This window comes from Aptenodytes patagonicus, chromosome W, assembly GCF_965638725.1.
Source record: "Aptenodytes patagonicus chromosome W, bAptPat1.pri.cur, whole genome shotgun sequence".
Lineage (NCBI taxonomy): Eukaryota > Metazoa > Chordata > Aves > Sphenisciformes > Spheniscidae > Aptenodytes > Aptenodytes patagonicus.
Genome location: NC_134981.1, coordinates 10,332,553 through 10,360,208, shown reverse-complemented (window position 1 = coordinate 10,360,208; position 27,656 = coordinate 10,332,553). Strand labels below are relative to the sequence as shown.

The 27,656-nt window shown below is 42.5% G+C and overlaps 1 protein-coding gene, 1 non-coding gene and 2 pseudogenes across 4 annotated transcripts in view; 2 read left to right on the top strand and 2 right to left on the bottom strand.

The window, feature by feature from the left end:
* The window catches only part of LOC143171859 (ubiquitin-associated protein 2-like), a 105,221-nt gene that overhangs the window by 72,759 nt on the left and 4,806 nt on the right, over positions 1 to 27,656 (top strand). For 2 of the 3 annotated variants that reach the window (XM_076360966.1, XM_076360964.1), the window contains exons 12-23: positions 132 to 345; positions 1,800 to 2,074; positions 3,216 to 3,388; positions 4,503 to 4,713; positions 5,911 to 5,950; positions 8,708 to 8,891; positions 11,355 to 11,421; positions 12,758 to 12,953; positions 14,193 to 14,284; positions 15,177 to 15,227; positions 24,508 to 24,586; positions 26,087 to 26,301. In XM_076360966.1, the coding sequence (XP_076217081.1) occupies positions 132 to 345; positions 1,800 to 2,074; positions 3,216 to 3,388; positions 4,503 to 4,713; positions 5,911 to 5,950; positions 8,708 to 8,891; positions 11,355 to 11,421; positions 12,758 to 12,953; positions 14,193 to 14,284; positions 15,177 to 15,227; positions 24,508 to 24,586; positions 26,087 to 26,301 (1,797 nt within the window). The remainder of the gene's footprint in view (positions 1 to 131; positions 346 to 1,799; positions 2,075 to 3,215; positions 3,389 to 4,502; positions 4,714 to 5,910; positions 5,951 to 8,707; positions 8,892 to 11,354; positions 11,422 to 12,757; positions 12,954 to 14,192; positions 14,285 to 15,176; positions 15,228 to 24,507; positions 24,587 to 26,086; positions 26,302 to 27,656) is intronic. The other variant, XM_076360965.1, reaches the window with a different exon arrangement.
* Positions 2,808 to 2,892, top strand: LOC143172294 (small nucleolar RNA SNORD121A). The gene has a single exon (XR_012997317.1). It is a non-coding gene; the product is annotated as a small nucleolar RNA SNORD121A (small nucleolar RNA).
* On the bottom strand, positions 15,698 to 19,506 carry LOC143172150 (interferon-like; annotated as a pseudogene).
* Positions 20,617 to 22,715, bottom strand: LOC143171973 (interferon-like; annotated as a pseudogene).

The window sequence follows — 27,656 nt, the reverse complement described above, 5'->3', positions numbered from 1 at the left end:
TTAGTAATCTAGGGCTGAAGAGGTTTTGGTTGCTGCCAAATAGCAGCTGTAGGCATTGACCCTACGGTTATGTTCAAATTATTTATTAAATACTTCACTCCTTCCCCTCTTCTTTTTTTGTCTTTTGGTAGTCTGCAGTTCTTTGTTCTGGCTTTGGAGAACTTGGATCCTCTAAATTGGCAAACTCTACTGGATCCCAAATCTTGGACCAATTGAAATCTCCAGGTTTGGGTCAGTTTACCTCTCAACAAAACAACAGTAGCTCTACCACCACTACCACAACTACCACATCATCTTGGGATCTAAAACCGCCCATTACTCAATCCTCAGTCCTTAGTCAGTTTGGTAAGTGCTTTGACATAGTTTTCTCTCTCTTTCTCTCTCTGTTAGCCTGTAAGATTTCTTAATGCCAATGACAGTTTAAAATGGCCTTAAACGAAAAGCTTTTTCTGAAAAATGTAATCCTAACAATACTATTGGTTACAACATTGTAAGAGTTACACTTACTTGCTGGTAATAGACATTACAAGTATATCACAAACTAAGTTTTGATAGGCTTAAGCCTATCCATAAATGTCATTGCATCTTTAGAAGTTGTTGAGCCTTCACATAATGACATCTTTGATTTAATGTGCTTGAATATCTAAGTGGAACTTTGATGTGACTTTGTTTCTCAACAAATCCTGGAAAATACTTATTTTCATTGTGCCTATGCTGCTTCTAGCTGAGTATAAGGTTGTACCATATTTTGTCTTTTTTTCCCCAATTTTTTCTCTTCTAACCATTACATGAATTTTGAATGAGTACTATATAATTTCTTCATAATGTGCATCACATCTCAGTGTTCTTTCTCTAGTGTGAAGTCTACGTATGCTGAGAATGATGCAGGTTACCCATTTTGTCTATTCATAATTGTATGGATTTTTCATTTAATTGAGTAAAATTAGTAGAAACAGTGAAAATGACACAAACTTGTTTTTTGCAGTGTAGTTCCTAGCAGTATTCTCGCTGTGAAGAGTGATAGCTCTTGTATCTATCTTGTGTGTATGTGTATATGTTTCCAGATAGATAATCAGCCAATTTGGTAGCACACAGCAATTCTGAAAAAATGTTTATGTACATTTTAAGTTGCTTTCTAATGCACTTTACCAACTGAATAAAAAAACCTTCACATTGCAAATGCTGTGGATCTCTTACGGTTGTTGGCCAGTGCTCTGAACCACTGCCTGGCTTTCAGCATCTGAAAAATATGAAAGGGGAAGACTTGGAAAAAAACTGTCAGTGTCCAGCGTCTCTTGACTTTCAGCCAGATTGAGATGGTAGATGACTTCCTATTTGTGTTGAAAATCATCTCCTTTGTAGGGGCAGGAAATCCTAACTCGTAATACCTCTAAATTGCAACTCCAGACCCCGTGGAAGTAATCACAATTTATCGGCACAGTTAATTGCAGTGAAACTTGCAATGTTTGATTAAAATAATCCGTAACAGCTTTTGAGGCCTAATGTGTGATGATAATATGTGATTGTATAGATAGGTTTGTTTTCATATTTTTGAAGAAAGCTAAATAATGCTTGCCCACAGCTGTTTATTTAAAGTAGAGAATATCAAATGTTGGCCTTATTATTGCAGTGGTAATGTTCAATGTGAAACTCATGTGATGTCCAGAAGAGACTTGCACACTATAAATCATAGCTGTCGAGTGTGTCAAGTCACCCAGATTCTTTCATAAAGAGTTAGAAGCATGAAGAGCAGAGTTTAATGCTTTAATTTTGATATTTCTTTTCCCAACGCTGACCAGACTTTAAATCCCAGCCTGAACCATCCCCAGTTCTGAGCCAGCTGACCCAGCGACAGCAACAACAAACACAGGCAGTTCCTGTTCCTCCTCCTGGGCTGGAGTCCTTCTCCTCCCAGGTAAAACTCCGCGAGCCATCGCCAGTAGACACCTCTACAGCTGTTAGCAAAATGTTACAGCTCCCCACTATATCTATGGATAACCAGGCAGTCACTGCCCATCAATCCCAGCAGAAACAGATAAAACCACCAAAACGGAGGATAACTCCAGCATCCAAGGTGAGTAATTGAGTGGTGGCTTGTCCTTAGTAAATGTAAAAACATACAAAAGCTTGTATCAGAAATAGTGTGGCCAGCAGGAGTAGGGAAGTGATTGTCCCCCTGTACTCGGCACTGGTGAAGCCGCACCTCGAATACTGTGTTCAGTTTTGGCCCCTCACTACAAGAAGGACGTCGAGGTGCTGGAGCGTGTCCAGAGAAGGGCAACGAGGCTGGTGAGGGGTCTGGAGAACAAGTCTTATGAGGAGCGGCTGAGGGAGCTGGGGTTGTTTAGCCTGCAGAAAAGGAGGCTGAGGGGAGGCCTTATTGCTCTCTACAACTACCTGAAAGGAGGTTGTAGCGAGGTGGGTGTCGGTCTCTTCTCCCAAGTAACTACCGATAGGACGAGAGGAAATGGCCTCAAGTTGCGCCAGGGGAGGTTTAGATTGGATGTAAGGAAAAATTTCTTTACTGAAAGAGTGGTTAAACATTGGAACAGGCTGCCCAGGGAAGTGGTTGAGTCACCATCCCTGGAAGTATTGAAAAGACGTGTAGACGTGGCGCTTAGGGACATGGTTTAGTGGTGGACTTGGAAGTGTTAGGTTAATGGTTGGACTTGATCTTAAGGGTCTTTTCCAACTGAAATGATTCTGTGATTCTATTCTATATATAAGTTGCTAGGGAGAAGGAGAGCAAAGACCATGGTATATTTCTTGTTTATAAAGCAGGAAATTCTAAACTGGATAGTTTTTAGGTCCAAAATACAGTGATGTTGTCTTTTCCAAGCACACATCTGATTGCTCTGTGTGGAAAACGACTGTTGCTGAGTGATTTTGGATTGACTTAGTAGCCACAAGATGAATGTTGACTGTAGGGGGATGGACACGGATGACACTTTGATATTGTAGAATAGTATGGCTTACTCTTTCAGCTCCAGATCAGGGCACAGAATCAATGGATTAATTTCAGGTTACAAGGATGTAGTTAATTTATGTAATGTAAACTGGGGGGTTGTTGCAGATCTAGTTAGCAGCGAAGGCTGAGGCAGTAACTGAAGAAGCCTGTAGTTAAGGAAGGAAAGGGTGTCAGTTACTGAGGTCTTTAATACAGATAGTGCATGCAAAGGAATTATGGCTTTTTTTTTTTTTTTCCCTCCTTTAAGATTCCTGCCTCTGCAGTGGAGATGCCTGGATCAGCAGATGTGACAGGGTTAAATGTTCAGTTTGGAGCTCTGGAGTTTGGATCAGAGCCTGCACTCCCAGAGTTTGGATCAACTTCAAGCAGTGAGAATACCAGCCAGGCAACCAACAATAGCTTGTACTCAAAATCTGTAAAGTACGTGTGAGTTCCCCTTGTGCATTCTTACATGTCTTCTTTAAGGGGTCAAGTTTGTGCCAAAAACATCAAGGCACAGTTACCATGCAATGGGAGGGGGAAATATGATGACTTGTAAGGCTAAGTGTTTTCTGTGGATGGCATCTTAAAGGAGAAATTTATTTTCTAATGACAATCAAAATCTCCCTGGATGGGTCGATGTGAAGCTGGAGATGACATGAATATAAATAACCTTATAATAAGCTACCCTTTATAGAATTGCTTTCTCATGTTTAATTGTCCTGATTTTCAAATTTGTTTGAGGGTTTGCTCCTCATAACCCAAATTTTTCTGCTTTTGATCCAGGAGAGATGACCCTTGTACCATATCTGTGTGTCAGTAGATTGGCACCAGATTACAGATCTGATGCTCCTATGAGATGAGAAAAGAAGCCAGGCTTTCAGTATGCAGAAGCTCTTACTGAAATGCTAAAATATCCAATGATAAATGCCAACGTACCAGTAACCCATTTTTTTTCTTCCTTATTCATTCAAAAATTAGCTTTGGTAAAAAGCTTCCTGAAGTTAATTCAGAAATACTAGTAAAAATGAACTTTCGCATTCATTTCTAGTTCTATAAATGATTTAAGCTGTTTAGAAAGTAACACGCTCCTGCATGTTTTAAAGTATTTTTTCCTCTTTGCATAGTTCATTCTGTTAGATTGCTACTGTAACGTTAGAATTCTATTGTAAAAAGAGAGTGGGTGTTTCTCATCATATACCAGACTTTTTGGATCTAGTTGTTTAAAAAAGAGAGATTATGATCATTAATTTATCCTTTGAGAAGGTGGAAATAACATGACTGAAAAGTGCTTGTGTGTAAACTCTTGTTTTGGTTGGGCTGGCAGGAGGAAGGTGAATGGTGCTCAGTGCAGCTGATGGTTTTGAAGCAGTGATTACTGGGGACCAAAGCAAAATTATATATTTTTTTTCATTATTAGATTTTCTAGTATAAATAATGTAGATTTGACTACATGTTTAAGGTAGTTCTAGATAACTGTATAGGAGCTGATATTTTCATGAAGGTGTTTGAGATGTCATTTACCAAGATAATAAATAATTTTTACTTTTTCCAGTGATCCTTTGAATACCTCTTTGCCAATATCCAATACAGTACAGGAGTCCACCTACACAACCTCTGCCATCACCTCTTCCAGTCTGACCTGCTCATCCCATAGCACTAGCCCAGTAACAACAACTTCCTCCTATGACCAGACTGCTGTGCATAGTAGGATAGCGTACCAAAGCTCCATGGCTCCGTCTGAATCAACCCCTGTTCCAGTTACGGTGAGTGAATTTCAGAAATAAGACCTTGAAAAAGGTGAAATATTCTTATCCGTGTTAGACTTGTATTACCCTGCTATGTTAATACTTTTAATCAAGCCAAGTGGTATTTTTGATTCCCAAGCCTACCCTGTTATTTGCTTTTGCTTTGCCTATTGTGTAGCCATTTTTGGCCATACTGTATTTGGGATATGAGAGCCTCTGATTTTATGGGGTTTGACATCTTAAATTGCTGTTTGACCTTTTTTCTTAGTAACAACATTCTACTTGAGTTTCCTTCCCTGAAGCTTAGCTTTTAAAAAAGGAACTCTCTCTGTATGTAAATATTAGTCATGGTATTTTGCCATAACTTGACAGTTTTTATCCAAAGGTATATTATTTATTAAATTTATATGGCACCTAGCAAATGGATTCAAAACTGTTTGTGGCCCCTCTGGCATTACTCTTTTGTTGGATTTAAACACCAGTGGGAATTAGTTTCATGTTTTATTTTAAAAAGTATAAGGAGAGGTCTAATCTCGGACAGAGTGGATCTCTCTCAGGAGATATTCAAAAGCACCTACTCTTTTTGTGTATGAAATGTAGGTTTGTTTTAAGAGAACTTAATTTATTAAATGTTTAAGGAACTTGTGAGAGTTTGTAAGTTTATTTACTTCTGGCCTTTGTTATGTAATGGCTCAGTCACACTTGTCTTCTGCACTAGCTCGTATGTACTGGTGAGGATCAAGCATAGACTATCCACTTCTGTACTCCAGCGTTATCAAAAAAACAACTGGTGCTTCTCAAGTCTTATCTTTCAATGGAAAAAAATTGGCGTCTCTGTATAACTTGGATAGTTAAAATTGTGAGTTGCATTAGATCAAAAGCACAACCATTTCCTATATATGTTAATGCAATTCTTTCTTTCATATCGGTGTGAACCTGAAGTTTGTTATATACAGTACATGGGAAGGTCTCCTGCTGATGGGTGTAGTATGGGCAGTGTATGGGATTCTGTATGTTCAGGACACCTTGCACTTGAGACAACTTTATTATGTGGTTTTGTTAAAGGCAGTAAAAAGTTAATTTTCTGCCTTTTTTGTCTTTCAATTTAGAATGAATATAGAATTTTGCATGAAGCATGTTCAATGTGTGATTCAGTCTGAAAAATGTAATATACCTCTAAGATGATTTATTCAGTCATTTCTCCTTTGTTTACAGAATGGGGACAGCGGTGTTAGAACACAGGCAACTCTTGACAGTAAGTTTACAAAGCTTGGTTGTGCACAGGACTTTCTGATCTTTCCTTACTATTTGCTGTGCGCACAACTGTAGCAGTGACATCTGGTTTAAGGTTTTATATTGTTCTCACTGGCTAATTTTTGGCTGACCCATTTGAGTTTATTTTGTACTTGCATAGTATATAGTGCTCACTTCTTGACTAAAACTGAAGTATGAAAGCAGCCCTATTAAATCTACAAACCTAAGCAGTCTTAGAATTAGAGAAGCTGCTTTGCTGCTGCTTTTTCTTTTGAATTTATCTGCCAAAAATTAATATAAAATTAAAATAAAACATAAAATTAAAATTTAATATAAAATTTCTTAGCAATTCTTCCAATTCTCAGTTGGGAAGCTGCGAGTAGCATTTAGCTGTAATGAAACAAAGTCACATTCTTTGAACGCACTTCTCACTGGGTATAGTGCTACTTATGACCTGTTACAAGCCCGTGGGGAATAAGGAGACTAACATGCTCCCTCTGCCAGGTAGCTTGCTGCCTTGCAGTGGAGTAACAATAACACAGTACTGGCTCTGATACAGGCATTACTGTTCTCTTCATCTTGGCCTGTTTCTAATGTGGTATTTTACTTGTAGCACCCCTACAGCTCTCTTCCTGGAGTTAAAATAATTATAGTATTCGCTCTTCTGACCTTTATGTGCTGCTCTGTGGAAGGTTTCAAGGGCAGCAGTGCGAATTAACGTCTTTTGAAATTCCAACACTTCAGTTTTAGGTCTGTCCTCCTCTTAAACATCTCTTCAGGTAGGTCATTAGTGGGGCAGCCTTTTTTTTTATACTTCTGAGTAGAAAGAAATTGAGTATTCAGACCTGTAAACAGTGTTTTGTTAGTGCCAAGTTCAATTTAAATGAGCAGAAGGAGTGTATATGCCCAAAGAGTTACCACTTAAAAGATTGTTGTATATAAAGACAACTTTTCAAGTGGAAAACTTTCTTACTCTCGTGTACAGAATTAATAAACAATTTATGAAATTCACTACAGGACTTGTCTTTTTGCTATGGAAAACAAAGATCTGAGAATTCCTAATGTTTTTGTAATTATTCTATAATGGCTTTATTAGTCCCTTTTTCTATGCCAGTTCTCTTTTGAGAACACTTTTGGGTTTTTTTCTGTATCTCAAGTACATAAACTGGAATCAGTCTTCTTCCATGTATCTATTTCATGCATCCAAACTATTTTGAAATTCTCTCCTCTTCTTAACATTTGAAAGTACCGACCTTTTCCCTTCTGTATGTGCTGATAATATTCTTAGTTGTTCATCTCTCAACTTTGCTGCTGTTGTCCTTTAATATCCAGATCTCATGCTTCCTAAACCCTTAGTTCAAAGCATGGCTGGTGTGTTACAATTCTGACCATCCTACTTGTCTCCTGGTTTTCTTTGTCTTGCACATTGTGTTCAGGCATCTTGTAAGGGGTCTTAATGAAGATGGTGATTCTGTCCCTTGTATTGAGGACATCTACTTTTACTTCAAGAAGGGAATCCTGCTCTAAATGTATTGAGAGTTGTAAATGTTATTTACTTATTTTTATATGTATCTTGCCAGGAGGTATCAGGTGATATAGTTGCCGCCTTCATAACTAGGTTTCTGTTTGTCATTTGAATTTCCTTCTCTGTTGTCAGTTACCCTCATACTTATTGCTAAGGCCAACACTTCTTGATTTCTGTTTGCATAGCACCCAATCCAGCAACCCGACTTGGGTCATTTAGCGAAGAAACCAAACCAATAACGTGAACAAACTGTGATGTGTAACTTCCAAGCATATATCTGACTTTTGTTTGGTGACCATTCTAAGACTGTCTTCACATGCATTGCAAGTTAGTGATGATCCACTGAGTAGTGGTCTCTGGTGTGGTATGGAAGCATGGCCCAGCAGAAGGCAGGGCTCAGCTCTCTTTCTGAGTTTTATTGGTGGGTGAGTGCCTCTAATTCTGTGTATTATCTTCGGAGGACAAGAAATAAGTGTAGAAACAGCTGGGAATTATGTTGGGCAGTAGAGTTGTTCAGTGTCTTATTACAGTATAGTGATCCTTTTGGAAAGGCACATCTGTGGTAAACAAGTTCTACTCTGTATAGCCTAAAAAGTAATATTAATGCTAAATGCTTTTTGTTATCTAGGTCAAATAAAGTAAGACAATATTTGACAACTCTTTAGCCATTAAAAATGCTTAATGCTGTGCTCAATTGTGGCCTTTTATTGTAGCTTCTTTTATTCTACTGCATTACACATTTGACTCAGTTCTCCAAACTGGTAAGTTGTATGTGCACTTGTACTCCAGCGATCTAAGTCTCAAACATCAAAGGTGCCGTGTAGGTTAGAATGAAGAAGCAGAGCTGTAGGTAAAAGCAGATTTGTACAGAAAAGTGCAAATTACTTTTGTTTGCGGAACCAAATGCAAGGAATTTTAAAATGAGGATTGACTTGCAAGCAAAAGTTAGTAATCCAGATAGTGGGAGGTGAAGTGCAGAAGACTGTAGTTTACTACACATGTAGCAGTGAAAGTTATAAATCTATTGTAGGTGAAGAGCTTAAAGGGAAAAAATTATAGTTCTGTTGCTGTTTGAATTTTCATTAATAGCCAAATTGCTTGATACTGTTACTGGTTCTTAATGGTCAGGTTTTTGTAAACCAAGGGGAGAATACTGTTGTGTTCCTGGATCCAGGCTGGGATGTCAGGTATGCTGGAATTTGTCTTTGAATGTCTCTTTTTAACTCGTTGCAGCTACTTCATCAGTTCCAGTGCCTAAGACAGAGCCTTCTCCCTCACTACCTTCTGCTGGTTCTCTGCCTAGCGTTGTATCCACCACTGCTTCACTTCTGCCTTCAGCATCGCAGCACGCGGCAACATTGCCCAGCTTGCCTCAGTCCAGTGATTTGGCCAGCAGCTCACTTTCCCAGTTAAGCAGGTACAGTAGGAGTTGTGATAAACTGAAAGGGGTTCAATTTTGGGGAAAGGGCAAACACGAGGGTGATTGCGTATGGGGCTGTCAGACACCAGGGTTCCCTTTTCTGACATTAACTAGAATTAGGAGAGACATTCAGAAGAGACCAGGATGTTTCTGGTTGCAAAGTATGACCTCTTAATGACAGAGCAGCTGCTGCCTTCAAGTTTTCATGGTATATAAACAACTTTGTGTTTCAAGGGGCTCTTGCTTCAATCATGCCAGCTAAATTGATTCCCCCAGTTTGTTTTTCCTACTTTGTCCACAGTACCTGCTGTTTTTTTAGTGTCGTATGTTTGAAATCATTCCTTAAGAGTTTACTTCCTGGCTAATTTTGAAATATTGTAGTTTCATTTATATTTGTATTTCTTAAAATTAAAAAACGGAAATAATTCCACAGGGACAGTGTGTGTGTTTTCTTTTTCTAAGACATTTCCTTAAGACACTTTGAAATATCAGATTGGTGTTCCTGGAAGTGCATTCAGCACAGCTTAGCTCATTTGCACTATCTGTCTGATTTTTCAGTGCCTGCTACTTGAGCTTCGTCCTCAGGCAGGTGACACCTGAGGCTATACTGGTTGAGTTATATTTTAATACTCAACTTTGTACTGTATTTGTTAATATAAGAAACTAATTTGATGGGCTGTCACAGGGTTTTTTCTGTTTCACAGTCAAGACATGGTTGATTCTCTTTTAATACACTAGTGTTTTCTGTTGCGTAAAATGGTAAATGCGTCAAATAACAAGAATTACTCCATTCACATTAGAAACATCTCCCCACATTTGTTTGTTGAAAAGATGTGTACATTGGTAGAAATTTTAGTTGAAGGATTGATGCTGTTGGACAGATACCAAGCACCATGAAAAGATGATTCCTGAATTCCAAGCACGTCTGACTTGGTTGTGCTGGCAGCTCTTGTCTGCGTCTCTACCGTAGGTCAGATGGTCAATTAAGGCTTATTAGAAGAGCTGGGGAGAGTGGGCAAGGGAGTGGTTTAAAACCATATGTTGGACTGAACCATTTCTTTCCTTGCTGCCTGAAGTGGTGTCATTGTAATTCCTGCAGACAGGGAACAGTTTTAAAGAGTCAAAGTAAAATTAATCTATGAAACTGCCAAGATTTGTTCTGGTCCCACACCTCGAAGAGCTGCCAGAAGCGTTTGCCCTTAAATTAGGGCATATAATTTAGCTTGCAGCTTTCTTATGAAAACTGCTGTATTTTCTTGTGGCTGTTTCCATAGAGAATACTAAAATATTTGTTACGGTTAGGATCTCTCTTGCTTCTGATTTCACATGAGGAGGGGCTTTTTGAGCACCAAACCATACATATTTTTTATGGCTTTGTTTTGCTTGTCTTTGTTCAGTGTTCATTTTGTTTATTCCATACTGTACTGTAAGTTATGTTCTTGACCTTGAATGTAAGGTATAACTTTTGTCAGTGTAAATGTTTAAGAACCAGTTTCAGTCACCTTTCAGGGAGACATTTAAAGATCTTTGGATTACAGATGAATGTCGGTGCTGCTGTTACTGCCAAAAGTTCACAGGCCTGGTCAGCTAGGGGAAAAAAAGGTGGTGCTAAAGCAGAGTTGCTTCCTAAAACGAAGTTATCTGCAGATGTTTTTCATCAGGGAATTCTTTATTTTCATATTTTACAGTGTATGTAGAAAACTGAACTGATAGTTCTGATTCATCTTTTCAAAGAGGAAATGGCTTTTGGTGGGGTGTAGTGGTATGAACCAGCCTTGATTAAATTGCCAGATTCTGTAGTAGTATGGCTAATTTTGGGGCTTTTACAGATGCTCTTCATTTGCTGTTGGTTGTTTTTTTTTGAGCCCTGTCTTTTGAGAGTGTGTTGGGGCTTTTGGCAGAGTTATGGGGCAAATACCCTGCAGTTCTAATTGGTTGAACTAATGTTATGCAGGTTATGTGAGAAATACCATAGTGAGTCAAACCAAAGCACTGCCTCACCTAATTAATACCTGTGCCCCGTGGCAGGCAGCAGCAGTTGCTCAGGGAAAGAATGAAAAACAAGCTGTGTGTTGTGTGAACCTTCTTCTGGTTTTGGACTTTACATGTCTTGGAGTCATTGCTACATAATTCCTGAAGCAGCTATTGTTTTTCTAAAAATATAGTAAATTAATAAATACAAATGAATGGTGTTTTAGATGTTTCTTGTTAGTAACAGTTGTCTCTGTACTTCAATTTTTTTCATTAAACAGTAGTAGGATATTCGTTACACACACCCCTACAGACAATTTTTTCTTTAATATCCTACTCTGTGTGTGTATGTGTATACACATACCTACAATTTTTATTCTTTATCTAATATTCTACTACCTACTCTGTGTTTGTGTGTATATGTGTATATATATTAAAAAATGTTCTAGGAAAAATTAATTTTATTAATTCTTTGCAATTTCTTTCTAGCTCCCTTTCCAATCATCAGAGCAGCCTCTCCCCTGCCTCAGTGTTGTCTTCAAGCACAGCACATGCAGTAAGTCCTATTTGCATTTCAACAGATGTTTGGCATATAGTCAGTTTATCTGATGATTAAGATCCTCTCTTAAAGTTCATTGTGTCCCAGTACACTAAGAACTGAAACAAGAGCCTTGTCTCAGGGAAGAAGGACTGCCAGCTCTCTAGTGGTAAAAAAAAGTCTTTACCACTTGTGATTTGTACTAGATCAGGAATAGCTATTACAGAGACTTGCCAGTCACACAACTGTAGAGGAAATTTTCGTGCCAGCAAGGGGGGATGTAATAAAGAAAGAATTTCTTGTAACAAATGTATTTTAAAAAATATCTTTAGAAGTGGCTGTCTGAAACTGCTCCAAAACGTGGACTGTTAGCAGTCTCCACTGGAGAGGTTAGCTGGCAAAATATGGGTGATGGAATGATACATGTCATGACAAATGCCTCATGACAGATGATTTTAGAGTTTACCATGTGGCATTGTTGTCACCTGTGTATTTAATGCATTTGAGATAAGGCAAATGGTATTGAACACAGTGCTCTAGATGAGGTTGCACAAATGAAAGTCAGAGACACACTGTCTTGTTCTGTGATGGGTTACTTCTGTACAATCCCAGTTGGGGTGTGCAGATAGGTTACTGCTTTTCTTTATGCCTGTATTTTGGTTTGTAATGCTCCATCTCTACTGAATATGTAACTTAAAAATTCACACTTATCCAAATGTCCTCCTTTTCTGTTGTCACAGTTGTTTTGGCTTCTGTGTGTTGATGACACTGTTTTGCAAGTGTGATCAGCTTACAGCTAAGGCACTGTATTGTGCTGGATTCAAACCAGGAACTCCTTTATCCTCGTGTTCCTGTAATACATCTGGTCTGCGTTTCAGTTTACCACATTGACTCTGTTGTGGGGCACTGCAGTTTTAATCTTTTAAATTCCACAAGTGCATTGAGGAAATCACGATAGCAGTGTCCTGTATTTTGAAAACAAATACTGTTTTTTGGAAGAATATAGGAGTTTATTTAACATAACAAGTACTAGCTTAAAGGAGTATACAAGCAAAGGGCAAGAAATAATGCAATGGAGTGACATTTGAGTTACTGTGGTATAATTTTATGATGATATAGTGGTTTGAATTTAACCCTCATGTAATAATTTTCTTTGGATACTTAAAAATCACAAGCATGCAACTTAGTTGCTTGCTTGGTACATAGATAATGCATCTCTCTTTCTTTTGCGTGCGTTGCTGTTACTTAAAAGATTGTTGGTTTTGTTTGGTTTTGGTTTGTTTTTTTTTTCCCCCAGCATCTTCCACTGTGGTTTATTTGCTTGTGATCCTCATTCTTTTTGTCTCCTTTCTAGCACACTAGTGTTGAGAACACAACTTCGCTCCAGCCCTCAACAACCTTTTCAACTGTTTCAACCTCAGCCACTAGCACCACCTCTTCGGTTGTCAGCATGGCAAGCAGTATGAACACTACAAACAGCCTTGGCCTGAGTGTTACCAGTGTGTCTATACCAGCTGCTACCACACGGGCAGCTCCCCTGGTGTCTTCAGGTTTGCAATATTAACATATCACGTGGATAGACAGAGGACTTCAGTCAGCAGGGCTGTCAGTTGAGCATCTCACCAGCCATAACTACACTAAGAAATCCACACTAGCATTTTCAGCATGCTTTATTTGCTGGCTTATAAAATAAAGTTGCCTGGTTTTGTGTATTTGAAATATTTGTTAGGGTGTTATGTGGCATTTATATAGCACATTCCATCCCCAAAGAGCTTTATAAATAGACACCAGAGCAGTTCTGACTTTGGAAGTTTTGGGCTAGGAGATTCGCCCAGTTTATATTCCAGGTTGTGATCAGCTCTTGGCTGTGAGTTCACATTAGCTTTAATTTCAGTCTTCTCTGTGACTTGAATTCATTTGTCAATATAAAAATATACTGCAGTGTCCTCATAATCATATGCCACATCCCTACTGCCACACCTACAGAAAGGAAAAAAAGTGTCTGATGTCTGGGTCATTCCACAGCAAATAGCATTTCAGAAAAAGGGTCCACAGAGAGAGAAGGTGGGGAGGCTTCTTGCACTGAAGTGGAAGCAATGCTAAATTCTCTCTTGCTTCTCTAATCAACCTGAACTGCTAAAAGGAAATCCTATGGAGGGAAGTGAATGATTTAAATATTAAGATCAAACTTATTTACAGAAGGGTTTCTCATTTCTCATTCCCATACCTTGTAAATGAAGTGTCTGATGACTGGCCAAAGTGCATTTTTTTTACTTTTCTGCTTCCTAGCACTGCTTCATGGAGGCAACTAAAACTGTTTCAATCTTCTCTTTGCTATTCCCAGCTGCAATAAGTCACCCACAAAAAGTATGCTGGCAACATTTAGTGCTTTCCAGTCTATTGCTAGTTGACAGAGCAGAAAATGAAAGGAGAGAATTTGCCTCTTAGATTGAGAACAATGCCTAAATTTTGCCTTCAGGAGAGGACTAAGGAGAAGTTCCTGTAATTCTTGTAGTCCTCTTGGACAAAGTAAATGACAAAATCAGACTGTTCTCTGATGGGACTGTTTTCAGTCTTAAGTAGCCTGTGCTTTCCTTCCTTGAGGCACGGTTAAACTCTTCAGGCTATTTTGAGCATTTTCATCAACCAGCACAAAATTCTTCTGCATAGTTCTGCTCTTTACAAGCTATGACAGTGCAGCTGCCAGGGCTCATGAGCTGTCTTGTCTCAATGCTGAAGCCTTTTCTTTTCTAAAGGCTTGTTAAAGTGTCTGTATTTTGATTCTACAGGCAAAGCTCCCCCAAACCTGCCCCAAGGTGTACCGCCCTTGTTGCATAACCAGTATATTGTGGGACCTGGAGGACTTCTGCCTGCCTACCCAGTAAGCAATTTAAGTGTTCCTGTCCTTGACTGCTTAAACCCTTGGTGCAAGTGGGCCCTCTAGACCTGCTGCTGTCTATGCCAAGGCATTTCTGTTGGCACATGTTGCACCTGGAATTCTTGTTCCAAATGCTGAAGAATGTGTGAAATGTATTCATTGAGGGTTTACTGTTGATAGTAAACTGCAGAACTGTTGGTACAGACCTGATTTGGCTGCTGTTGAAGCTAAACATGCGTGTTGCTGTGGTTTTCAGTGGTATCAGGTTTTAGGCCCTTTGAGTAAAATTAGACTCGTTCAGGTTTGTGTTACTGGAATAGATTTACTATAGTAATGGTTGAAATGTGCCATGTGTCCTGTCTGTCATACTTTGAAAAATTGCACATAGCTTTTTGATGTCTGAGTAGGATCAACATATTTTTGGTTATCTGTTTTTTGAATCAGAAACTTTATTCTAATCATTTTTCTGTATCAAACAATGCGAGGGGATACCATAGGTTGTTTTGCGGTCTAGTCATTAAATCTTAAATCCTGCTATTCTCAGAAGTAATGATTGCAGCAAAGAAGGCTGTTGCTCTTACTCCCAAATCTGAATGCCCTGTAGATTTTTCACGAGTTGATGAATGATGCATCTGTGAAAACAGTATTGAAGATGGGACAGTCATACTCTCCTCAGAGGACTGCTGTCACCAAGAAACAACATCAGAGTGACAAGCCATTTTAAGCTTAGCTCTACTAGCCTTAAAATGCTACAGTGTGCCGTGATGGCACAATGCGACGTATAGCTGTACACCTTTAAAATAGACCGGGCCTAGGTCAAACTGTTTAAAGCCCCAAATTGGTCAGCGTCAGAGAAAAGTGTTATAATGATGTTTTATTTTTATCTATCTTTAAGCAGATTTATGGTTATGATGATCTCCAGATGCTTCAATCCAGGCTGCCAATGGTAAGTAAATGGCTTGGTTTATTTAATTTTGAACAAGTTATCTTCAGTGTTGATCATTTGTGCAACACAAATTGGTTCATTTGGTGATTAAGAGCTTATCCTTATGTTCTATATTCTGGTTTTTTAAATATCCACAAACAGTTTCTCTAGGTGGTGTAAATTGATATAGAGCAACTGTTGCATCGTGCATTCGTCCATCTGCAAATTCTGTAAATAGAAGCAAGTGTGCTCTGTGCTTCTGAGTGGAGAAATTTTTAATTGTTGTAGCAACAGTATGACATCTTGTCAAGTCTAGTTGAAATCTGAACATTAATGTTTTCTTTTACCAAGAGGTATGGTTGAACAGCAAGTACACAAATTGGCAGCCAGTAGGTGCATCTGACAGGTTTTGGAGGCACTCATAGGTGGAGATCTTTGCATGTGCATCATGGCAACAAATGCAGGAGGGAGAGTATACGAAGTTTTCTTCCTTATCTGGATCTAGAACATAAACGGCGTGTGAGAGAAGCTGAGAGTTAGATTCACAAAGAGCCTTAGCCTAGATTGCGGAAAGGTAAAGAATTTTGTTTTCAGAAAACTAGGATAAGGAACTTGGAGAAAAAGTTTGGTAGTATGTAACTGAGAAAAGTCACAGGATTAAGTGACGCAGTGTATCCGTAGAGGCAGAAATGGAGCAATGAGCGGTGGTCTGGAAAAGAAGTATCACTGGATGAATGCCATAGTTAAAGGTCCAAGTCAGTACCAGGTCTTCCATGTGGAGTCTGGGGACAGCCAGAGTCAGATAGTCAAAGGTGAGTACAGGGATGTCCCAGACAAAACCCTGTCCAGCTGCACATCCTGAATTAAAAAAATAAAGTTGAGTGCATTAATGAATGTTTTAACTACCCAATGAAGGCATGATTCTTGGAAGAATTGTCGACTGAAATGAATGGGATTATTTTCAGAGCAGCAAAATGACAAAATATTTGCAGCTCTGGGGCCAGGAGAGACATGGTTACATTAGTAGGAGACAAAATGTTTTCTAGGAGTGCTGTTCAACTTTTATCAGCCTGCGCTTCCCATCTGTTCGCTCAATTTTTTGTTGCTCTCTGGGCAGGAGTGCTTTTTCCATGTAGCCGTACTACAGGGCCATGCAGGGGCTGGAGCAGAGCATGCCTCTTGGTGGGGATGTTTGGTTGTGAGGGGCCAGGAGCTGAGAATTATTGATGTTATTTACATGTAGTGACAGCAAATGGAGAGAAAAAATGAATGGCTAATACTTAATCTAAAATAAATACAGTAAAGCACATGGAGAAAAAAAATTATTAATCTGTCCATTCAGTCCAAGTGTAAGGCTGAACAAGAGAAAATGTAAGGATTCATACCTTGTCTGTGTTGCCCTGGAATAGTTCGTGCTGCAAGGTGTTTTCAAGCAGCACAATAAGAGAGTTGTCATGAAAAATGCCTGAAGTGGCAAGAGTAGCCGAACTCAGCCTAATCAAAGCGATCTCTGCCGTGCCTCTCCTTCATCAGTTGGTCTAAACTGGGATGGAGCATGGAAAATGTTGAGGAAATACGGGCCAAAGAGATGATTCTGATGACGATGGCTAAACCCTGGCAGAGATTTTCCAAAGAGGTTGAAGAAAGTGCATCCTTGGGGGAGGTGCCAAAGAGAAGAGTGGGCACGGGATCTGCAGAGCCTGTTGGGAGCAGGGCTTGGAGTAGGTGTTGAGTGGAGGTCGCTTCCCCCACCCCAAAGGTTCATTCCTGTGCTTCTGAGACAAGAGGCACTGGCAAGCTTTTTGCAACAGGTCTTTATTTTCTGTCGAATAAATAGGTGAATGAATAGATAAATACCCTTGTCAAATTAAATAGAATAAATTATATAAATAGATGAGCAGTCAGTGGAGGCTCAGGGTCCAGGACCGTTCTTGCAGCAGCTCTTGCCATTGGTCAGGGGAGGCGGGAGGACAGAGGTGGGGATGGGGAGGTGGTCCAGAAGTGGTGGTGGCGGCGTGGGGCCGTGCGGGTTGGTCGGGGTCATTGGGCTAATTGCACATGGTGCAGGTGAGGTTGTGGAGGCGTTGGAAGCAGGCACGAGCTTCAAGGCGGACGTGGTCCCAGGCACAGGGGGCTGTGGTTGTGGGTGTGGAGGAAGTCCTGGATGCGCTCAAAGTACTTGTTGATGCTGAGCAGCAGGTTGTGGGGCCCTTGGCCTTTGAAGAGCATGCCGTTGGCTGGCACATATTGTTCGAGCTGCTGGGTGTGGTGCTGGAGGTTGTTGAGGAGGTCATGCTGTGCCTGGGCGTCCCAGTGGTGGGGGGTGCTGGGGCTACTGAGGGTGGCGAAGAGGTGCTGGAGGATGCGGAGGGCGGTGGCTTGCTGTGGGTGGTTGGTGTGGAGGAGAGTGTCAGGGAAGGGGAAGGGCACGTGCTGGTGATGGCAGGGCTGTGGCGGGCTGGGAGCCATGGCCTGGAGGAGCTGGAGGCTATCCTAGGGGAAGGTGGCATCACGGGGACGCAGGTGGTGGCAGGTGAGGGTGGTGGTGAGAGCCAGCAGGAGGAGCATGAGTGCCAGGGCACTGTGCTGTAGGCGGGGCTGTGGGGTTGTGGGCGCAGCCACAGTGTGTCTGTGGGTGCTGCATGGGTGGTGCTGGGCAGGAGCCTGGTCAGGCTTGGCGGTGGTGCAGGTGGGCGCTGTGCTTGGGGTGCTGCTGGGTGGCCGGCTTTATGTGGTGCAGCGGCTTTCCCTTCCTTGCTTTCTGATTGCAGCGAGTTTCTGGCTGTGGTTTTCAGTTTTGGCTGGTGGCTGTGGTGGTCTTGGAGAAATGCATTGGTGGGGTGGCTGTGCTTGGGGAGGGCGGTGGTGTGTTGGGGGAAGGTTGGCTGTAGTGGTTCAGTGGGGGATGTGAAAGTGTTGGGGTAGTGACATGGGACAGTTTTGCTGCTGATGTGTTTTTTGTGGTTTCTCCTTTCCCTCTCGGGCAAGCTCTGATGCCTGTTTTCTTCCGCTGAATTTCCCTTCCTGCACAAGTCTCTTTTCCTTATGTAATGCGCCAGTATTGGTTGTGGGTTTTTTACTTTCAGTATATTTGTCATCTTTGTTTTCGTATCAATACATAATTTCTTTTTACATTTTGGAAGATTTGTAAAATGATGTATTTCTCAGGAATCTCAGGAGCTCTCTAAGTCCAGATGTTGTTTGAGGAGGTAGCTCTGGGTCTAAGCACTTGAGCACTGAATGTTTATTGATGAAGCTTCTACAATCTCTTTGCTTCCCTTTCCTCGGTTTGAACCTCATTGTGATGGGGGATAAGTTGTCTTTTTTAAGCTGTTCCTTATTGAATGAAGGAGACGCAGCCAGAAATATTTTTGTATAGGGTGATTTTTGCTATTTTTGCCAGTTGAGGAATTCTTCATGACTACTGTCTCATTGTGCTGCACAGAGGAAAAGGTCCTCTACAATTCCATTTTTCCAATTTCCAGTGTTTGCTTTGTGAAATGCTTGTGTCTTATGTTATGCCCTCATACTACTGGAACTTCTCAGTTTCTCTTTCTTTTTTTTTTATCACTGTGAGTGATAAATCATTTCTTTCCAATTTTTTAAATTCTTTTTCAATGGTCTATTTTGCTTTGGAGGTCCCGAGTGCAGTCTGGTGCTGAGGGTCGGTGGTGTCAGAGGAGGTTGCTGATGGCCTTGTACAGTGATGCTTTTGGATATATCTCTAGGAATGGACATCCCACAACCTCCCTGATCCCTCTTCTGGTGTTGTATCACCTTCATGGTAAAGATAATAGTGTGTTTATTCTTTCATGTTTGAATTCCCTGTGTTCCAGCTTGTGTCGTTATCTCTCCTCCTCTCTGTTTTTACATCTGAGGAGGGTTTGCTTTCTTCAGCCACTTCAGAGAAGACAGAGCCAATGAGGTTGCCCCTGCCTGGCATCGCAGGGTATTTCTGGTTAGAAGAATATCAGGAGGACTGTGGTACAACCTGGAAGTTGCATCTTGAGGGGTCCTGCTGTGTACCTGAATATATTTGGTCCCACTTGTTTTCTCACTCTCCAGCTGCATGGGAAGTCCCCATTTGTGTTTGCACGGAGCAGTGTCCTTGCAGTGATGTGGTGGTGGACGTGGTGTGACTGAGCATGGAGAACAACCTCTTTGTCCCGTGCAGGAGGAGGCCAAAGCTGCTGAACTTTTGTGTTGTCTTACTCGGGCTTACCTGGGGAGGGCAGATATTTTTGGGGTGGTGGTTGGAGGGCAAAGGAGCACCTGGTGGTGAGTGGGCAGTTTCCTTCATGGGGAATGCTGTGCTGGTTGGTTTGGACCATGTTGGGTCCCCCTGTGTTTGGGGGATGTATCTTTTTGTTTGCTAAGGATGTGTTGGGGTGAAGAAGGCCTTGGCTGATGTATTCTATTCAGTAAGGCAGGTCCCCATGGCCACTGGTGTGTGAGCACAGGCAGGAGCATCCTGGGCCAGCTGTGGTGGTTGTAGGAGAGCAATGAGCAGTCCTGGGCATCTCCTATGTTTTTTGTGGCTTTTTGGTGTTTCTTGGGTGGGGTTGGTAGCACTGGGGTGCTGTTCCTTGTCCAAATCTCCGCAGGCCTTGGTGGGTCCCCTCCTTGCCTCTTTGAGGTGCACCTTGTCCATGCCACCCTGCTTGGCCCCAAGCAGTGCTGTGGCATTGCTGAATGTTTGTTTATGATGGGGTGATGGTTTGGAGGTGGCTTTCATGTCTTGGCAGTGGGAGAGGGTTGGGAAGGGAGAGGGTGGGTGGTGGGAGAGGAAGAGCGTGCAGGGCAGGCATCATGTCTGGGCGAGTGTGTGCTCCGAGGGTCCGGCATCAGCGGGAGATGCCTGTGGGCTTGGAGGACCGTGGTGGGGTCCCCGAGAGTGGCCTGCTGTCTGAAGCCTTTGACCGGGGTGGGAGGCATCGGTGGGACGGGCTGCAGGAGGGAGGGTCATCCCTGCCTGCCTGCAGAGACCCTGTCTTTGCCTGTCAGGTACGTGCATGATCTTTTCTTTTTTTCTTCTTTTTTGTTTTTGGAAAAAAGTCTTTATTTCCAACAAGTGGATAAATAAATAAAATATATAAATATATAGATTAATGGCCGGATAAATAAATAAATAAATAGAGTTCTGTGATAAATAGTCATTGGCATGAGAGTCCCACAGCATCCATGGGGACTTTCCCCTCCGTCAGGGAAGGTTGCAGTCCGGACGTGCTAGATAACGCTATGGGTAATAAATATCACCCCTCTCCCCATTGCCTCATGGCTATCCATGAGCTTGCAGCACAGCAATTTCCTCCTCCTTCCTTTCCAGCGAAGGTGTGGCTGTGGTGTGGGTGCACGGGCTGTGCCGCAGCCTGGCCCTGGCCTCGCTGTGGTGCTGCTGGCCTTGCTGCAGTCATGCCCGTTTCCCTGTCGGCACGGGCTCCTGGCTGGAAAAGGTGTGAGTAGTGCTGAGCAATCCCAGCCCGGGCTGCTGCTGCCTCCACTCAATCTGTGGCCATTGGCGTTGGCTGGGGATGGGCATTTGGCGCAGGTGGGTTTGGTGGAGGGCAGGAGCGGCTTGGCCCTTCATCCGCCATATGAGCATGTCCACGCGTTGGAAGCAGGCGTGAGCTTCAAGGTGGATGTGGTCCCAGGAGCAGGGGCTGTGGTTGTGGGTGCAGAGGAAGTCCTGGATGTGCCCGAAGTATTTGTTGATGCTGAGCAGCAGGTTGCGGGTCCCTTGGCCTTCAAAGAGCATGCCATTGGCTGGCATGCATCGCTCCAGGTGGTGGATGTAATGCTGGAGGTTGTTGAGGAGGTGGTGCTGTGCCTGGGGCTGCTGAGGGTGGTGAAGAGGTGCTGGAGGATGCGGAGGGTAGCAGCAGCAGCTTGCTGTGGGTGGTTGGTGTGGAGGAGAGTGTCAGGGAAGGGGAAGGGCACGTGCTGGTGATGGCAGGGCTGTGGCGGGCTGGGAGCCATGGCCTGGAGGAGCTGGAGGCTATCCCAGGGGAAGGTGGCATCGCGGGGACGCAGGTGGTGGCAGGTGAGGGTGGTGGTGAGAGCCAGCAGGAGTGCCAGGGCACTGTGCTGTAGGCGGGGCTGTGGGGTTGTGGGCGCAGCCACAGTGTGTCTGTGGGTGCTGCATGGGTGGTGCTGGGCAGGAGCCTGGTCAGGCTTGGCGGTGGTGCAGGTGGGTGCTGTGCTTGGGGTGCTGCCAGATGGCCGGCTTTATGTGGTGCCACAGCTTTCCTTTCATCATCATCATCTAGACAGAATTTCCCTGTTTCCATTTTCAGTTTTGCTTTCCGTTTACATTCTCCTGAGGGCTTTTGTTGTGCTTGTCAAAGTGCAAGCAGAAGGTGGCCGTAGGGAATGGGAGCTGGTTCTTTCCCAGGCTGCTGTCGGGGTGCGGGGGGAAGCCCAGCTCCTGTGCTGTTATGGTTCAGTGGGGGATGAAGGCGTGGCGGCAGAGGCTTTTGGGGCAGCTGTGCTGGGGATGCATTTCAGGGTTTCCTTTTCGTCTCTCTTGTGAGTTGTCTTGCTTGTTTTTTATTTTCAAGTTTCTCTGCCTACCAACATCTATTTTTCTTATTTTGTGCTGTGATATTATTTGTATATATGAGTTAATGTATGTTTTCCTTTATTTATTATTGACAAATATTTTTAGTTTGTCAGTGTTTTTTTTTTTTTCCTTTTTTCTTTTCTTTTCTCCTTTCTCCATAGCATCTGCAGCTTTGCTGGTGGAAGAGTTTTTCCTCTCTCTGCAAATATCTTGCAGAATATTTTTGGGGTCGTCTGTCATCCCCCCCGCTCCCTGAGTTATAAATAAATGCATAAATGTCGCGAAGGATTTCCATCAACTATTCATGCAATGATTGTGATTTCTAGATTTTTGGTTTTTTATTGTGTTTTGAATTTGTTGTAGAAATTAGGCAACATTAGGTGTATGGGAGGTGGGAGCAGATGGGAATATTTGTCTTTGACATGCTGGTCTGTTTACATCTAGAAAGCAAAAGTGGGCAGAGTCCCAAGTGCAAGTTGTCGCTGCTTCCTGGGAAGCTTCCAGCAGTGAGAGATACTGGTGGCTGCTGATACAGCGAGAATGGGGGTTTCTCCTGAGGTTTGGGGGGGGTGTGTGTTCTTTTTTAATTTAATTCAATTTCTTAATGTGTATGTTGATGCTGTAAATTCTCACTGTGTTGGGGGTTTTTTGTTTTGTGGGGTTTTTTTTTGGGGGTTGGGTTTTTTGGGGGTTTTTGTTTTGTTTTGTTTTTAAATTTTTGTGTGTATTACATTGGGATATGCTATCTTTTCTGTTAGTCTGTTGCAGGCTGCCTGTGTAGTAGAGATCTTACAAATGTCTTAGCTGGTGTGCGTGGTACCTAGCAAACTGCTTGGTGGAGCTTAAATCTATTACGTCAGATCACTTATCATTTTTCAGTCCTTTTCTGTCTCACTTTTTGAGTCTATTCCTGATATTTCAGTTTTGACTTTAGGCACCTTCTCCTGCATGCCTTCTGTAGGTCAGGAAATACCCGTGGTGTTTGAAGAGCAGAGTGTCTCTTCTGATGTTTTCCTATGGGTGGGCACGAAGTGCAAAGGTAACTGGCTTGCACTCGTATTTTCTAATGATTTTTGGTTTGAATATGTGTATGTACAGGTGTGTGGGATAGGGATATGCAGTGCTGATGTGGTTTTCCCCCACCTGAGGGGCAGTGGGAATAATTGCAATCCTTAGACCCTGCTCTCATGTGGATTTGGTTATATTTTGTCTGGTTTATATAGGGGAAAATGCTAGTGTATCAGTTCCAGTTCATATCCACAGAGTCCTGTTCAGATTTCTTCTCCAAATCTGCTTTTTGTGTCATTTTCCTCAGGAGATGGGAGCACTGCTTTTGAGTAACCTGCAAAGACTTTTAATAGGAATTTGGTTGTGTTTTGTTAAGTGATTCATGTTGGAGTTGATGAGGTGGAATTACCTGGGAAGGAAAGGATGATGAAATATGGCACTGTTTCAAGTTACAGAAAGCACCTGCAATACTAAATCTTTGCCGGATTGTTTCATGTTCAGTGATGGAGGATTGGGTGTAGGAGACAGGGGTGATGCACAGAAATATGCAGCAAGGTGGAAGGTGATGTCAACTCTGAGAAAGCATTTGAGATGCTGGGGAATTTGCAGAGGCAGATATGAAGAAGGGAGGATGCTTTTCCAGTGTTGAAGACTGTGTGGAAATGGATACGTTAGTGGTTAAAACATTAACTCTTGATGGATTGGAGGTAGTGAGGAGTAAACCATGAGAATTAGGAGGAAAACCGCTTAGTATAGAGTACCAGCCCTTCCCTCTCTGGGTGAACTCCACATGTGGGGCAAACTTTTCTCTTTTTCTCCCAAACTGAAGACAAAATGCTGCTTTGGTTTTGCTGGCATGTCCTGTCATCTCGAAGTGCGAGCTTTCTAGGGTGAGGACTGTCTTAAATTCCTGTAGAGGACCTAGAAGAATGATCTAAGGCAGTGGTCTCCACCTTTTTTGATCACACACCCCATCAGTAAAAAATTTGTGAGCACTCACCCCCAATATATTTTTATTTATAAATTATATACATATACTACTATACTAATATGTATGTTATAAAACATACACAAAAATAAAAATTAAAAAAGGATGAGAGAAAGGTTAAACACTATTTTTAAAAAATTAAAAATTTTATTTATTAATGGTACCAAAAATATTTTCTTCATGCACCCCACTTTGGAGACTACTGATATGAGGTCTCCTGTAATGTAGTTTAAATAAATTTTCCAGTCATCAGGTGGTAACTCTTTTTCTCCAGTTTTTTTTTAATGTTTGTGCTGTTTTCCTAGCTGATGTTTTTACTTTTAGAAAACAGAGCATGGTACAAGGGTGAAACCTTTAGACTACATCCACGTTGCGATTACGGTCCTGGCCTGACCCCAGGTCTTTGGCCCCTGATGGTCTGTTGCTCTTCCAGGCGCAGTCTCTCTGGAATATGACAGCTCAGAGCTGAGGGTTGGGACGGGAAAGCGTTTAGTCGTTGCCTTTAACTTACCATTAAGAGATTAAGTATTTGTATATGATATTAAAAATGTCTATAAAATAGGTTTATTTTGAAGTTGAGGATCCAGGTAATCTTCAGCTCTGCTGTAAGCGATAAGGTCAGCTTCTGCCCAAGCTTCCTTTAGTTCTTGCTTTTTAAATTTTCTTTTAACCATATGGGGTTCATAAGAGCTGTCCAGCTCTGTTACGGTTTCAACTATTAATAAACGATGTTGTCTCTTTCCAAGGATTACTACGGAATTACATTCCCTGCTCCTGCAACCTTGACAGGCAGAGATGGGAGCCTTGCTAACAACCCGTACTCAGGTGAGTGCTATTTAAAGACAAGGATGGTAAGTGAGATGTGCTGGTTTCTAAATGCAGGTCATCCTGCCATTGCTGAAAGAGCAGTTGTTTTTCCCTTCTGTAAGCAATTAAACCCATCAGTCCAAACTAGTCAAATAAAAGCAAGCATCTCCCTCTCAACCCTGACATCGAATTTTTTTTTTTTTTTTTAATTTTTTTTTTCTTCATGGTTTTGGTCAGCAATTCATACGTGACTACTTCTGGGAGTAAGTTGGATAGCCTTTGAGAATAAGCGCAAAATTGTTACAAATGTAAATGGCAGTGTCATCTAGTGCCCTTCCCAAGTGCATACAGGTGCTTGAAAAATATTCCATAGCTTAATCATTCTTCTCAAAATTCAGCTGGCTTGCTTTCCTTTTTTGGCACTGGAATAGACCCCCCTCAGTAGCTCCTCATACTTTGTTACTGCTATTTTAGCACTTGTATGTTCCCAGCAGGAGCTGCATCTAGCAGGCTCTCCCTCACCCTCCCCAAATCTAATGGACTTCATTCCCAAAAGCATGTGGTCTAAGAAGCCCTTCCTCATTCCTGCTCTTGCTCTTCAGTTATCATTGTGCAAAGATGACATTAATCCTAATAAAGGATTTTCAGCCAGTGGTTTTCATCCACTGCCATCTGATTACAGCTTAAAACTGTAGCCATAGGTGTTATAATTCCTATAATGCTGGTATTAAGTATTGTCATACTTTTTGGTAACCAACATAAAGGAATACTAGTTGGGAATGAGAGAGGTGTGATTGATGTGTGTCACCTCCCTAAAAACAAGTGAACATGCTGCTCTGTAGGCTGCCAGTAAATGCAAGTGTTCGGGAGTTTTCTGCTTCGTAATCACTTCTCTTGGGAGGCTGCTTTTGGGTTAGTAACTGAATTTCCCTTCCTACTTCTTCGATAAGGTGGCCCGCGATGCAAGCCTTGCTTTCCTGGCCTTCAGCTACTGTCTCCAGAACTTTGGTGGTGTGAGGAACCGGACATCTAACTAGTCATGCCTGACAAATAAACAGACAATGACAAAAATTTGCCCATCGCTGCCTGTAAATCCTAACTTGCTTTCAGCTCATGAAGCTTAGCTAATCAGTTTAACCTCCAGGAGAGTCACACTTTAACCCAATAACCATTTGCTCTTTGGCTATTTACCATACTTCTGCTTTTAGCATGTTTTATTGCAGTGATCTGATAGTAATGAATCTGCTCAGACCGTGTGAGATAGGTAAGTATTGGTATCTCCATTTTATCAATGGATTAGCCGTGGCACAGAGTTCTGTGCCATGAACAGGCAATGTCCCTGTGGCCGTCAGGAACAGAGACCGGGAGAGTTCTTCCCATGAAAAACTGCAGCCTTTCAAGTGTAGGATGTGCTCTCTTCTGTAGTTGTCTATTTGTATTCAGAGGATTTGAATCCTTTGAATTCTCCACTCTTGGAGTGGCTTTGATAGCTTTTCTGATCAGTTCTTTCTTTCGCAGGTGACGTAACAAAATTTGGCCGTGGGGATTCTGCCTCCCCTGCTCCTGCTACCACGCTCGCCCAGCCGCAGCAGAACCAGACGCAGACTCACCATACAACTCAGCAGCCCTTCCTCAACCCGACCCTGCCCCCGGGGTACAGCTACACTGGATTACCTTATTATGCTGGTGTGCCCGGAGTACCCAGTGCATTCCAGTATGGGCCAACCATGTTTGTAAGTGTGACAGCCTAAACTGTAACCCTCCCTTCGTGCCTCTCTGGTTTTGCTTTCTCCAGCCCAAACCTTCTACATCTTGGAATCACAGGATGGTTTGGGTTGGAAGGGACCTTGAAAGATCATCTAGTCCAACCCCCTGTCATGGGCAGGGACATCTTTCACTAGATCAGGCTGCTCAGAGCCCCATGCAACCTGACCTTGAACACCTCCAATGATGGGGCGTCCACAACTTCACTGGGCAACCTGTTCCAGTGTCTCACCACCCTCATCGTAAAGAATTTCTTCCTTATGTCCAATCTAAATCTGCCCTCTTTCAGTTTAAAACTGTTGTTCCTTGTCCTGTCACTACAGGCCTTGGTAAAAAGTCTCTCTCCATCTTTCTTATAAGCCCCCTTTAAGTACTGATAGGCTGCAATAAGGTCTCCCCGAAGCCTTCTCTTCTCCAGGCTGAACAACCCCAACTCTCTCAGCCTTTCCTCATAGGAGAGGTGTTCCAGCCCTCTGATCATTTTCATGGCCCTCCTCTGGACCTGCTCTAACAGGTCCATGTCTTTCTTATGCTGGGGACCCCAGAACTGGATATGGTACTCCAGGTGGGGTCTCATGACAGTGGAGTAGTCTCATCTTCCCTAGTCTTCAAGGGATCTCCAAAAACGTGCGAGCATGAGAAAATAGCTGCAGTCTCTTCCCCAAGAAAACAGGAAATTTAAAAGGCCAGAACTCATGGACTCCTGCGCAGGTTACTGTAAATAGCAGACAGCTACAGCTCATGGAGTCAGTGTTCCTGAAAGCCCATAGCAGCATCTGGAGAGTCAAAGGGAGACCCAAAGCTGAGTCAGCGAGCCGAGAGTGCCTAGGAAATCCTTTCAAGGATGGAGGAGACCTCATTAAGTCAGAGAGCAGCACTGGTAGTCTCAGGAGGGAGAATGTTATTTGGGAAGAGGTGATGCTCCAGGCAGAAGGGTAGATGAGTCTATTTTAGGGCCCTGTAGGACTGTGTTTTATGAAACAGCCTCAGACAGGAGTTGGTGTTTCATTTGATTCTGGAGGGAGAGCACTGTGGTTGCTCTTTCTTGGGTTTGTGGGTAAGAATTTGCTGTTTACAGTCAGTATATGAAAGAAATACAAGCCTGTTCTGAGACAGGGTTGCACTGCAATCAGAGGGGCGGCTCTAGCAGAAAACTTGGGGCTTGCACAAAGCCACTACAGCGAGTTACTGCTGGAAGCGAGTGCCATGTCCCGTGCCATCCCAGTGCTCCCAGCTCCAGATTAAATTTCCCACGTGAGGTGGAGGTGCCTTCCCCACTAGATGGCAGAGGGAGCTTGCGTTTTGTGTGCCCAGTTAACAGCAC